The sequence below is a fragment of the Bos indicus genome, chromosome X, assembly GCF_029378745.1.
Source record: "Bos indicus isolate NIAB-ARS_2022 breed Sahiwal x Tharparkar chromosome X, NIAB-ARS_B.indTharparkar_mat_pri_1.0, whole genome shotgun sequence".
Classification (NCBI taxonomy): domain Eukaryota; kingdom Metazoa; phylum Chordata; class Mammalia; order Artiodactyla; family Bovidae; genus Bos; species Bos indicus.
Window position 1 is genome coordinate 72,757,489 of NC_091789.1, and position 13,841 is coordinate 72,771,329.

The following is a 13,841-nucleotide window of genomic DNA, read 5'->3' on the forward strand; positions in this document are numbered from 1 at the left end:
AAATATGGTTGGTCAAAAGAATCATCTTTGAATATCAAAGTTTATATAATGTAAATGCTAGAAAAATAATTCCACTCCTGGAATCTCATAGACAACAAATAAAAGATAAAACCCCAGATTGGAAATAGGACAAGAATTTCCAAGGCAGTAGTGAGATGAAGCCCATGGTTTTCCTTTACAAGCTACTTCCTTTCTACAGTTTTCTGAAAAATGACTACTAATTTGTCACTGGTTTCACACTTAAACATTATTGCCTTGCCTTGGGTTTGCCGGCAGTAATTCTAATCAGAGGCTTTTCTAGCAATCAGAGACAAGGAGTTGGATGGCTTGTTCATTATTATGGCCAAATTGTGATCCGATTAAAGGTATTTGATGGATGCATGCTAAAGAATCTTTAATAATTTTTGTATTTTTTGTGAAATATCACATTTTGTGTATCTGGGAATAACTATTCTTCAGCACAGTTTGTATTCCTCCTTGTTTAATATATGAAAATCTAAAGCTATTATCTCAGATCGACATTCAAGATAGCTCTCATTCTTCAGGCAGAAGAGTTGGTGTGAGATACTTTTATCTCAAGTATCTTATCAACTCAGTATTGTCCCAGAGAAAAAACATGCATCCATTAGAGCTACCATTATTCTGACTGGAAACATTCCTGTTTCATTGGGAGGCTCTCCGTCTTGGCTTTTTCAAGTCAACAAAAACATGGTTATGAGCCAACTTTAAAGGAAATGGCAAAACAAGCAGTTCCAATAAAACTAACATCTACCAACCTGTGATTTAGTAATGAAAATATTGCTACCTGGTACATCATAATTTTTGGTTGGGCAATTTCATTTTATTGAGCATAGTTCCATCAAAAGCTTAATAGCAAATGAGAATATGCCTTCTGTCTATCTTCTCCTCCATACTTTTGAACCCAACTGGGTTTTGGTTTTTACTGTATTACTTAAAAGTTATCATGATTTGTGTACTGTATAAAACTAAGGAGGAATATACACACAAAGGAGTAAAATTTTGATTCCTGCTTTTCTACCCTGACAGCTGTTTTGTCAAAAGAACCATTCTACAATTTTAATGCTCTCACTTTTTCTCAAGCTGATTAAAATTTGTTACCTGAACTTGAGTCATATTTTTCACAGTTTCACAATAAGAAAATCAAACTCTTGACAGTTTCAATACCTAGCCCAACTAACCTCCAAAACAATGCAGTTAGGGACAGTGTAATTCCCAAGTTGTTGAAAACACAAACACAAAGGTCTTCTGGAGAGGTAATTCTGTGTAGTAATTCTGTGTCCTGGACTCTGAGATTCTTTATTTGGGTGTCATACTGAAATCATATGAGCAAAAATTTTAGTAATGGTACTAATTACTAATGTGGGCAAAGAATTCTATACCCAACATGTTTACTAGTATACAAGGCAATGATAAGAGAATATTTGGGTAAAAATAAAAAGGAAATAAATACTTTAAGATAATTTGAAATATAAAATCAGTTAAAATGGAAAGGAAAAAAAAGCTCCAAGGCTTTTGCAGCATTGTTAGGTCATTATAATCTGCTAAGAGAGAAAAATAGGCAAAATACTAGGTGTATCACATTAATTTGCAGATTTTAACAAGGAGCTCAGTACTTGAATATTCTTGGCTAAAGAAATGCCCTTTTCTACTTGGGAATGTTAACGGGTTTGGGAGGGGCACAGAAAGGTAAGGCAGGAAGGTGTTATCTCACTAGCTAGCTATAGCAATGAAATAACCTGAGGGTCAGTGGAATGACATTGACACGACAGCTAAATTTTCCTTTTATCCAGTTAACTTTAAAATCTTTAAAATCATATTTGAAATTGTGTTTTTAGGCTACTCCCAGTTTGATGAATATATAAGGTCCATAGGAGAGAAATGCATGAATAAAACATGAAATCAAAAGTTAACAATTATTCAGAATAAAAACTTGGCTAACTTTGATCCTTACTTCTTAGAGGGGTCTGTCACAGGAGAGCTCACTGCCAAAATTTGGAAATCTAGGTAGACCTCAAAAGTCTGTCTCCAACTCTTACTACAAGTTCAATTTCATTACTGCGATTAGACATCTGAATTTAGGAACAGGTTGTAAGGGATCACCATTATGTTCTTGAGGAAGTGCTGCTTATACTCTTTTAGGCCTTTTTAGCCATTCTTAGCTAGCTACTTTAAGATAGAAACCTGTAAAAATTATTTTGAGAATCATTTGGCATTTGGGTCTCTCGTAACCAAGTAGATGACTTATTTCATTTCAAGGATATTTACTGAACAACTATAGGGTGTTCAATCAGCAATGTGCTGGATACTGTGGAATATACCAGAAAGTATGATTCATTCTTTACTCTTAAGTTTATTTCTTTGGGTAGGAGAGGTTGCTGAGAAAACCAAACAATCTTATCTATGACCCTATTGATAATAATTTGTGTTTAGGATTTCAAATCTCTCTGAGGTCTGTGAATTTTCTACATTTAGCTGTGAGCTAGTTTTTCCCATGTCAGGTTGACTAGATATTCAGCTCAAATAATAAACGCAGTGAATCCAATAAGAAATAATGAAAACACATTGAATTGAGAAAGTTTATTTACTCTTTTAGCTGTGCTAGTAATCAAATAGATTTTAATTGACATATTCAAATCCAAATGAGATTAATTCATCTATAGTCAGTATAATTCAAATAAATCACATTTTCTTTTCCAACAGGGGACAGATGAATAAGCCATGTGATAATAATGAGCCATTCAGGGATTTTGATTTACTTGTTTTACTTTTTATTTAAGCATCTATATTCAAGAATTTTCATGTAAATTACTCATATTGAATTCATTAGATCACTTAGACTTGACTGAAAATCTGAAAATGCCATTACAACATTGTTTTTTCTTTGAATTCCTCCCATATTGAAAAATGCATATGACAGCTGCAAAGAAATTTTAGTGGCTTCATTTATGTGATGACTTTGTGATGTTACTTGTATTAATAGGCTATTTCACTTTTTTCATTTCACATCAAAATATCTGTGAACTTAGAAACACTTAATATTGTTTATAATAGTAACTGATGTTTTCTTTAGGTGATAATTCAGGATGACAGCCCTGAAAAATTGGACCCCAAATATTTTGGAGAATTGCTCGCTGATCTAAGCCGCAAAAATACGGATCTATATCACTGTTTATTAGAACATTTGCAGAGAATTGGAGGAAGGTACTATAAAGATATCATTTACCTTTATGTTGTAGCTTTCAAAAACTTTACAGTACCCTGGTATTTTTTTAATAGATTTTATTTTTTAAAGCAACTTTAGGTTCACAGAAAAACTTGAGTACATTTAATGGTGTAACAAGATAATTATATGAGCAGTTCAGTCATTCAGTCGTGTCCAACTCTTTGTGACCCCATGAACTGCAGCATGCCAGGCTTCCCTGTCCATCACCAACTCCCAGAGCTTGCTCATACTCATGCCCATCAAGTTGGTGATGCCATCTAACCATCTCATCCTCTGTCGTCCCCTTCTCCTCCTGCTTTCAGTCTTTCCCAGCATCAGGGCCTTTTCAAGTGAGTCAGTTCTTTACATCATGTGGCTAAAGTATTGGAGTTTCACCTTCAGCATCAGTCCTTCCAATGAACATTCAGGACTGATGTCCTTTAAGATTGACTGGTTGATCTCCTTGCAGTCCAAAGGACTCTCAAGAGGCTTCTCCACCATCGCAGTTCAAAAGCATCAATTCTTTGGCACTCAGCTTTCTTTATATGAGCAGATATCAGGAAATACTGCATTTTATTTATTTATTTTTTTATTCTTAATATGCTTTTTATTTTATTTTATTTTATTTGTGGGGAAAAAGTTTGTTTTTAATATAAATTTATTTATTTTAATTGGAGGTTAATTACTTTACAATATTGTATTGGTTTTGCCATATATCAACATGAATCCGCCACATATTCCCCATCGTGAACCCCCCTCCCTCCCCATACCATCCCTCTGGGTCATCCCAGTGTACCAGCCCCAAGCATCCAGTATCGTGCATCGAACCTGGACTGGGGACTCGTTTCATATATGATATTATACATGTTTCAATGCCATTCTCCCAAATCATCCCACCCTCGCTCTCTCCCACAGAGTCCAAAAGACTGTTCTATACATCTGTGTCTCTTTTGCTGTCTCGCATACAAGGTTATCATTACCATCTTTCTATATTCCATATATATGCATTAGTATACTGCATTGCTGTTTTCCTTTCTGGCTTACTTCACTCTGTATAATCGGCTCCAGTTTCATCCACCTCATTAGAACTGATTCAAACGTATTTTTTTTAATGGCTGAGTAATATGTACCACAGCTTTCTTATCTATTAATCTGCTGATGGACATCTAGGTTGCTTCCATGTCCTGGCTATTATAAACAGTGCTGCAATGAACATTGGGGTACATGTGTCTCTTTCAATTCTGGTTTCCTTGGTGTGTATGCCCAGTAGTGGGATTGCTGGGTCGTATGGCAGTTCTATTTCCAGTTTTTTAAGGAATCTCCACACTGTTCTCCACAGTGGCTGTACTAGTTTGCATTCCTACCAACAGTGTAAGAGGGTTCCATTTTCTCCACATCCTCTCCAGCATTTATAGCTTGCAGACTTTTGGATAGCAGCCATTTTGACTCACGTGAAATGGTACCTCATTGTGGTTTTGATTTGCATTTCTCTGATAATGAGTGATGTTGAGCATCTTTTCATGTGTTTGTTAGCCATCTGTATGTCTTCTTTGGAGAAATGTCCATTTAGTTCTTTGGCCCATTTTTTGATTGGGTCATTTATTTTTCTGGAATTGAGCTGCAGGAGTTGCTTGTATATTTTTGAGATTAGTCATTTGTCAGTTGCTTCATTTACTATTATTTTCAGCCCATTCTGAAAGCTGTCTTTTCACTTTGCTTATAGTTTATTTTGTTGTGCAGAAGCTTTTAATTTTAATTAGAGGAGAACATAGGCAAAACACTCTCCGACATAAATCACAGCAGGATCTTCTATGACTCACCTCCCAGAATATTGGAAATAAAAGCAAAAATAAACAAATGGGATCTAATTAAAATATCTCATTTTAAGAGTTAATGGACTTTATGAAAATCATCGAAGAGATCATACCAACTCTTTTAGGGTCAAAAGAGAATTAAGTGGACCTTCTTTTCTAATGTACTTTTATGTCAAATGCTATCACTTGGGCAGGGAGCTCAAATAATGCATGGCATACTATGACATTTTAAGATATTACACTGATGATATAAGATGCAATCCAATTGCTAACACACTACTGTTTATCTTCCATTGACGTGTGTTCAACATATGAAGACAAGAGTTTAATATACATTTAGGATTATATATTCTTATAAATATTACATATTATTTTAAAATTTTATATAAATATACAAATATTTATTTATAAATTGATATTATAACATGGTATTATACAATAATACATATTTAGGTATATAAACATGAACAGTTTATCAACTATTCATGTGTAGATGAGAGCATATTGTCATGAAATGAATTTCATGAACTATACTCCAAAAGTTGCCTTTACTACATAATCACATCATATACGTGGTCATCTGTCAGGCAAAACTTAGGAAAGCTTCATAAATTCCAAAAAGCCTGGAGGATAGAAGAAAGTCAGTAGAATATTTTTCTAGTTCAGACTTCACCAACTTTAGATTCTTCTACTTCTTAGAAATCTTTAATCTCTTCTCTATCTCATTTCTTTCTACTTATTAGAACTTTCTAAAATATAAATTTATTTATTTTAATTGGAGGCTAATTACCTTACAATATTGTTTTATTAGCTTTCTCCTCCCCAACTTTTCTTGCTTTTGTATTTATGATTGCAACCGTTCTCTTAACCCTCACCCTCAACTGCCTTGCCTCTTTATTGTATTGTCCCCCCACTTAGCAAAATTCCAACTCTGGATAGTCTAGTTCTCTGCCTTATCTATTGTTTTCTCTTTTCCTCCATTCAATACTCATTGCCCACTACTCCTAGAATTCAGACACTACCCCATGAGGGGTGTTTTATTTACCCTTGTTTCTTTGGTGCTTAGTGTGATGACTGGTTTACCGTGGCACTTAATAAATATTTGTTGAATGAATGAATGGTTTCTTTATGCTACATCCATGCAGTTGAGCACAGTTAGAGACAAGCACAGCTATTTATTTAAATTGGGGTCATTATTTGTTTCCATCTTTAGCTGGGTTCAACAAGGTTTTATGCTAATAAATATCCTCTCCCTTTATCCAAACAATTATTTCACACATTCATTCATTTGCATAAGGTCACTACCTTAAAAGCTTTCCCCTGGTTCTGAATAGTCTATTGAGTGTTCATTGTCGTGCCAGACACTGTACTAAGTGCTTTTTAAATATTATCTAGTTTGCACAGTAACCACAGAAAGTTTAAAATTGAATTCCCAAAGAGAATAAGTTATTAAAATCACATAGCTACTAAGTGCTTGAGATGGATTCAAACATTTTTGAGTACTCTTATACATATAAGCCATGACTTGGCTTTTCTGCAAAGCCTTCCGTAGATACTGTTTGGTTTAAATTGTCTGCAATATATTTAACAATTTAGAGACACATAGCTAGTATAAAAGTATAAAAGGCTTTTATACTACTAGTATAGTAGTATAAAAGGCTTTTCTGTAAAGCCTTCCCTAGATACTGTTTGGAACACTGTTAGGTGTTCCTCTTCTGTGTATTAATCATGCCCTGTGAATATTTTTTTTAAAGTATCACATTGTGAAATCAACAGCAGATAGAGACATTCTTAAGTACGCTGATTGTACATCTAGGGTTCGTATCCTGGGTTCATGTCCCAGCTTTTATTACATACTAGATGTGTAGTATCAGGCAACTTGTTTAACCTCTCTGTACTTCAGTTTCTTCATCTATAAAATAGGGATTATAATAATAATGATACTCATTTCATAGATTTGTTATAAGCCATAAATGATTTATATAAGACATGTGCTTAGAAGCAACAAGAGCATCATGTGACAACTTGGAAATTGACCTACAGAATCAAAAACTCTGGCGTAAGGCCAAGTAACAAGCCCTCCAGAGGCTTCTAATACATGCTCAGGTTTGAGAATCACTGACCTAAGGCTACAAAAGTGACTCGGACTAGAACATATGGGAGAACCTTTTTACCTTAGGCAAATCACTTTTATACTAGCTATGTGTCTCTAAATTGTTAAATATATTGCAGACAATTTAAAGAAATTATCAACTTTTTGAGTCATCAAATTTGAAAAGGTTGCAGGATTTAGACCAATTTTACACTGCTCAAATTTTGCATTAGATCAGTTATGTTTTTGTGAAGGATAGGACAAGTTAACATTTGTGTTTAGATTGTCCAAAACCCATTCAGAGGTCATGGCCTTGACAAAGTTGCTACTCAATAAAGGCTTATAGAATGAGAGATAAATAAATTCCAAATTTATTAGTCTCATACTAATTAGAAGTAGACAAAATAACTAAGCAAGCAAGTTAAATATTTTATAATGATCTTCCAGCTAAAAGTATAATCTGGGGTTTTGAAATAACTTCCTCTCATTGAAGGTTTTGATAAATATACATGGGTGACCTAAATGTGTAATTAAACATTTCAAAATGCTGAACTTAATTTCTAGAGTATCTAAAATATCAAAAAGAAAATAGAAAGTTAGTGTCTCCACATTAGTAAACACTCCAGAGTGGAGACGATCTCATAAAATTTGGGGGCTTAAGAGTGTTTGCTTGTCAGAAGGTTGTCAGTTTCTTTCTGTTCATTCCTTCCCCTCCTTTCATCCTCTTCCTCTCCTTTCTTTGTTTTTTCCTTATTAGATTCCTTCCATCCTAGGAGATGAGATGCCATACAATGAGCACCACTTTTTTTTATTTTCTGCCCACTGTAATTCTAGCCACTGTTATCTTGTACTGAATGGAAATGTAATACACATTGACCTTTCCACTTCCCAGCTCTGTTCTCTTTGTTTCCACTCTCTCTCTTTCTCTCTTCCACCCCTTTGGTCTCCACTTTTCTTCTTTTTAAATTGCAATTCAGCAATGAGTTAAGCTGGAGAGTCAGGATAAAGAAAGGTTATCTTATGAAACCATTTTGGTTACATTTGTAAATTTCAGTATTATTTTCTGTTGATTGTTCCTTGTTTTGTTTCTTTGTTTTGTTTCCTTATTTGTAGTAAGAAGTGACTAGAGATGTGTTTACTAAGTTGGCATTGGAATTATAATTTTAAACATAAAAGGTCTGTGATAATTCCAGTTAGCATTATGACTCATATTTTAACTTGTTTAATCTTCCATACACATGCAGCTGCTTTAGTAACACACAAAAAAAGTAGAAGGGCTTCCCTGAGAGCTCAGATGGTAAAGAATCTGTCTATAATACAGGAGACCTGGGTTTGATTCCTGACTTGGGAATACCCCTTGGAGAAGGGAATGGCTACTCACTCCAGTATTCTTGCCTAGAGAATCCCATGGACAGAGGAGCTTGACAGGCTACAGCCTATGGGGTAGCAAAGAGTCGGACATGACTGAGAGATTAACAAAACACAACAACAACAATAAATTAGAAGATATTTCATTTTTTTCACTAGGGACTCCCCACAATTTCTATTTTGGCCACCTAGGAAATACCACATACATATACACAGACAGTTTTGTATATGTACAATACATACATAGGCAGTCATGCCTTGGGAAATGAAGTCTTCAGTTCTCATTCTCCACATTAGCTTATGTATTTTTATAAATGCATGCAAGAGGCTTTGCACAGTGAGTGATCCACTTACCTTTGTAAGGAATACTCATAAACACTTATATAGAAGGTAAAGAGCTAACATTACTAGCTTATATCTCTAAATTACTTTTTTATTGTACTTGACAATATGGCAGTTGTGTATCTATGATTTCCTAAGATTGTCTTACTTTAAAATATTTTGTTTTGCTGTCAGAACGTGTGTACTTGTTTTTTTGTTTGTTTGAGAAGTATGTTCACCATATGTATTTTGGGTCCAACATTTCCACTAAGGGCAGAAGGAACAAGTAGGCAAGAATAAGGTCTTGTCTGTTGCCACTGACAATGCTAGAACTATATCTTTCCCAGCTTTCAACATTTCCCCAAGAAGCCAGTGCTAGACTGGTATAACCACTTATAATCATCTTGCAGCATTTGTCTACCTCACATGGTTCCACAAAGAGCCTTCCAATACTCATAGACAAACCCTCATTTTGATACTGGAAATTCTATTATCTCACTAAAATTTTTGTCACGTTGCTTAAGGCTCAGTGCAGTTCAGTTCAGTCACTCAGTCACGTCCGACTCCTTGTGACCCCATGAAACGCAGCACGCCAGGCCTCCCTGTCCATCACCAACTCCCAGAGTTCACTCAGACTCACGTCCATCGAGTCAGTGATGCCATCCAGCCATCTCATCCTCTGTCGTCCCTTCTCCTCCTGCTCCCAATTCCTCCCAGCAACAGAGTCTTTTCCAATGAGTCAACTCTTCGCATGAGGTGGCCAAAGTACTGGAGTTTCAGCTTTAGCATCATTCCTTCCAAAGAAATCCCAGGGCTGATCTCCTTCAGAATGGACTGGTTGGATCTCCTTGCAGTCCAAAGGACTCTCAAGAGTCTTTTCCAACACCACAGTTCAAAAGCATCAATTCTTTGGCACTCAGCTTTCTTCACAGTCCAACTTTCACATCCATACATGACCACTGGAAAAACCATAGCCTTGCCTAGACGGACCTTTGTTGGCAAAGTAATGTCTTTGCTTTTCAATATGCTGTCTAGGTTGGTCGTAACTTTCCTTCCAAGGAGTAAGCGTCTTTTAATTTCATGCTGCAGTCACCATCTGCAGTGATTTTGCAGCCCCCCAAAATAAAGTCTGACACCGTTTCCACTGTTTCCCCATCTATTTCCCATGAAGTGATGGGACCAGATGCCATGATCTTCGTTTTCTGAATGTTGAGCTTTAAGCCAACTTTTTCACTCTCCACTTTCAGTTTCATCAAGAGGCTTTTTAGTTCCTCCTCACCTTCTGCCATAAGGGTGGTGTCATCTGCATATCTAGGTTATTCATATTTCTCCCAGCAATCTTGATTCCAGCTTGTGCTTCTTCCAGCCTATGTCCCTATATAAGCATTTGAATATCCTTTAAGCTTTGTCACTGATATGTGTGTATATATATATATATATATATATATATACACACGTATACACACACACACACACACACACACACACACTGTAGTACAGACTGAAAGAGGTAGTCTTGCAAGTTTTGATTTTGCTTAAAATGGTATGAATAGCTTAAAGACACTGTAGGGAAAAGCTGAAATCAACATTGAAAGGGAGCAATACAAGGAGAAAAAGAGTTGAAAATAGAGAATGACTGACTATTACTGTTATTGTTCACTCAGATGTTATTTGTTGCCAAACACTGAAGACTTCTACATCTAGTCACAAATAGACTTGTTTAATGGATGGTACTAACTAATTCTGCATATTCTATTGGTTTGTTATTGTTTATATTTAATAGATTAGTTAATTCCATGAAAGTTATCTTTATTTTTGTGAAGTGCCATTTTAGTTAGTTTAAAATTTTTCATTTGGATTATAAATCTCATTTGGATATATTATGACATCAAAAAATAAGATAAAATATTTAGAACATTAACATTTATATATGATCAATGTATATATTTTCCTAAGATTGTCTGTTTTTCATTAATTCTTGCAGCAAACGGGACTTTGAGTCTATAGATGAGGTAAGTGCTAAGAGTTGAAAATCAAATATAGTTGATAACAAAGCAGATTCTGGTATTTGCACTAAAAATATTGTTTTAATTTGGTATCTTTATTAGACTCGACACATAGGTTAGTGAAAGATACAATGATCCTTTTGCATTTGAAATGATATACCATTTATATCTTTGTAATGGCTGTAAAAGTGATAATTGTTAAAAATAATAATCATTCACACACAAAAAATGTTTTACCAGCTGTCACCTTATGATTTAATTTGTCTTTCCTTATGAGAACATTTAAAAATTCATTGACTACATAGTCTCTGTTTTAGAAAATTGAAATCTACAGTAACTAAATTTTAATTTTAGTAAAAAACTAAACTTTTTTAACGAAATATTAACTTAAGTTGCTGGCTGCTGCTGCTGCTGCTAAGTCGCTTCAGTCATGTCTGACTCTGTGTGACCCCATAGACGCAGCCCACCAGACTGGAGTGGGTTGCCACTTCATTCTCCAATGCATGAAACTGAAAAGTGAAAGTGAAGTCGCTCAGTCATGTCTGACTCTTTGTGACCCCAGGGACTGCAGCCTACCAGGCTCCTCCGTCCATGGGATTTTCCAGGCAGGAGTACTGGAGTGGGGTGCCATCCCTTTCTCTGACTATTGGCTACTCTTGCCAAATAGCCAGAGACTTGAAGTAAATTTTTTCAAATATCAATTCTATTATATACATACATCTTGCTAATAATTACTTTTAATGGAATAAGTCATCAAATAGAGAAAGAACTGATTTCAATGTAATGAAAAGCACAATGGCTTCTTTTGTGTTAATTTTCATCCTTATTTCCAGTGTATTGATAAACTGCATCCGTTATAATAATTCAGTAGCCCTAAATTGCTTTTATGAAGTACTGACTTCAATTTAGCTTCTCACTTAAAATTTGTTGAAGCTTCTTAGTGTTGTTATGGCAACATCATAACCTTTCAAAAGATTATGCAAAATTCATGCAATTTGCAAATTCTCAATAAACCTTTGTTTTTATTTCCCCAAATTTTCATTTAAAAAAATCCACCTCTAAAATGTTATACCACCCAACAAAACTTCTAGTTGTTGAAAGATACACTGGAATAAAGTGTTAATGGGATTTAAGTGACTACGCTTTTGTTTTTAAGTTACTCTTTTAAAAAATAGAAATGGAACATCTGATTGATTGCCCCAAACTTTCCTCTAAAATCCCTGGAATGCAGAGTTCTTTCCATGGTGATTGTAGTACCATCAATTTTTTACAAGTAAGAACTGATAAGGCTACTAAAGTTTGTAGGAACTATTGCCTAAAAAGTGAAATAATCTTTTGATGTCTCTAAAAATAGGCCCCTCTCTATGAAAGTCTGTGGATTGCTGATCCTAAGATTAAAACACTAATGTGTATCTGTTAAAGGATAAGCCTCTCTTTTCTTACAGTCAGAAGACATTGAATCATTGATTCCAAAAGGATTGTCAGAATTTACAAAACAGCAAATTCGCTATATTCTGCAGGTGAGATGGAGTTAAGAATGCCTGTGAATTCACAACTAAAAAAGCGCTGGCTTAGGATGTTTCCTTTAATTAATAACAGAAAGGTTTAAATAAAAATCCTGTTTCACAACAGTTGATTACATTTTGATTAAACAAGGGCTGAATTATAGTTTGGTCAGACCATCAAAGACTAGTATTGAATGACTAACATTCAGGAAATTGTTATCAAAATATTATTCCCAAAGAATGCCCTTATTCTCTCCTCGCTGCTGTAGCACAAACTGACTCTAACTTACAGACTTCGCCCTCCTCTTCTCCATTCTACTTTCTACACCTCCCTACCCTACCCCTGGCAGATGGAAAGGTCATTTCATTGATTTTCCTGAATTGTGGAAAGTTAGAGACCACTGCAGCAATATATTCCCCTACACTGAAAGGGAGAGACAGATCAAGATAGATCAAAATAGGTGCTAAAGAATATAGCTAAAAAGAAGAGTGTATGTGTTTGCAAGAAGAGATTCTAAAGATAATCTAGTTTTGTCTAGTGAGGCAAATTTCTAAGTTTGTTATTTGATCTCAAGCTTTTATTGATCATTCACATATTGGACCTGGCATCTTATCTGTGCAACTTAAGTGAAATATAAGTGTGTATTATAAACAGACAGTGGTATAGGGAACACTTATGCTCTGCAGAATCTGAATCTTGGCTATAGCCTTTATATTATTTCTGATGGCACGAGGTCCATCCAAAGTGTAATGAAGGCCTGTTTCCTTGAAAAATTGAGAATGTTTGCATCTAAGTTCCTGAGAGACATTAGTCTGTAGTTTTCTTTCTATTCTCTTTGATTCTGGTGTCAGGATAATTTAGCTTCATGAAATGAATTGGGAAATGTCTCTTCTATTTTCCGGAAGAAACTGTATAAGGAGTGGTTTTAATCATTCTTGAAACATTTGGTATAATCCTTCAGTGAGAATATCTGGGCATGGATGGCATGCATGTATATTTTTTTAGTTTAAAAAATTCTAAATTCAATTCCTTAATAGTTACAGATCTATTCAAATGATCTGTTTCATATTGGATGAGTTGTGATAGCCCATCTTTCTCAAGGAGGTAGTCCATTTCATCTAAATTGTCAAATTTTTATGTGTATTCATAGTATTTCCTGACTATCCTTTTCACATCTGCAGGGTCTGTTTTCTTCTCTCCTATTTAATTTCTGACACTAGTGATTTGTGTCTTCTGTTTTTGTTGTTAGTTTTGTTGGAGGTTTATCAATTTCATTGATTTTTTTGAAAAAACTATATTTTAGTTTTATTGATCTCTATTCTTTCCATTTACATTTCCATTGATTTTTTTATTTTTTCCTCTTATCTATATTATTTCCTTCCTTTGCTTGCTTTTGTTTATTTTGCTTTTCTTTGTCTAGTTTCCTCATATGGGAATTTAGATGATTAATTTCACACCTTTTATATTTTCTAATGTAAGCATTTAGTGCTATAAATATCCTCGCAGCATAG

At 34.8% G+C, this 13,841-nt stretch overlaps 1 protein-coding gene across 2 annotated transcripts in view; it reads left to right on the top strand.

Annotated features, from left to right (window-relative positions):
- POF1B (POF1B actin binding protein) overlaps window positions 1-13,841 on the top strand; it is a 100,287-nt gene that overhangs the window by 64,322 nt on the left and 22,124 nt on the right. For both annotated transcript variants that reach the window (XM_070784807.1, XM_070784808.1), the window contains 3 exons: window positions 3,092-3,222; window positions 10,803-10,830; window positions 12,270-12,344. In XM_070784807.1, the coding sequence (XP_070640908.1) occupies window positions 3,092-3,222; window positions 10,803-10,830; window positions 12,270-12,344 (234 nt within the window). The remainder of the gene's footprint in view (window positions 1-3,091; window positions 3,223-10,802; window positions 10,831-12,269; window positions 12,345-13,841) is intronic.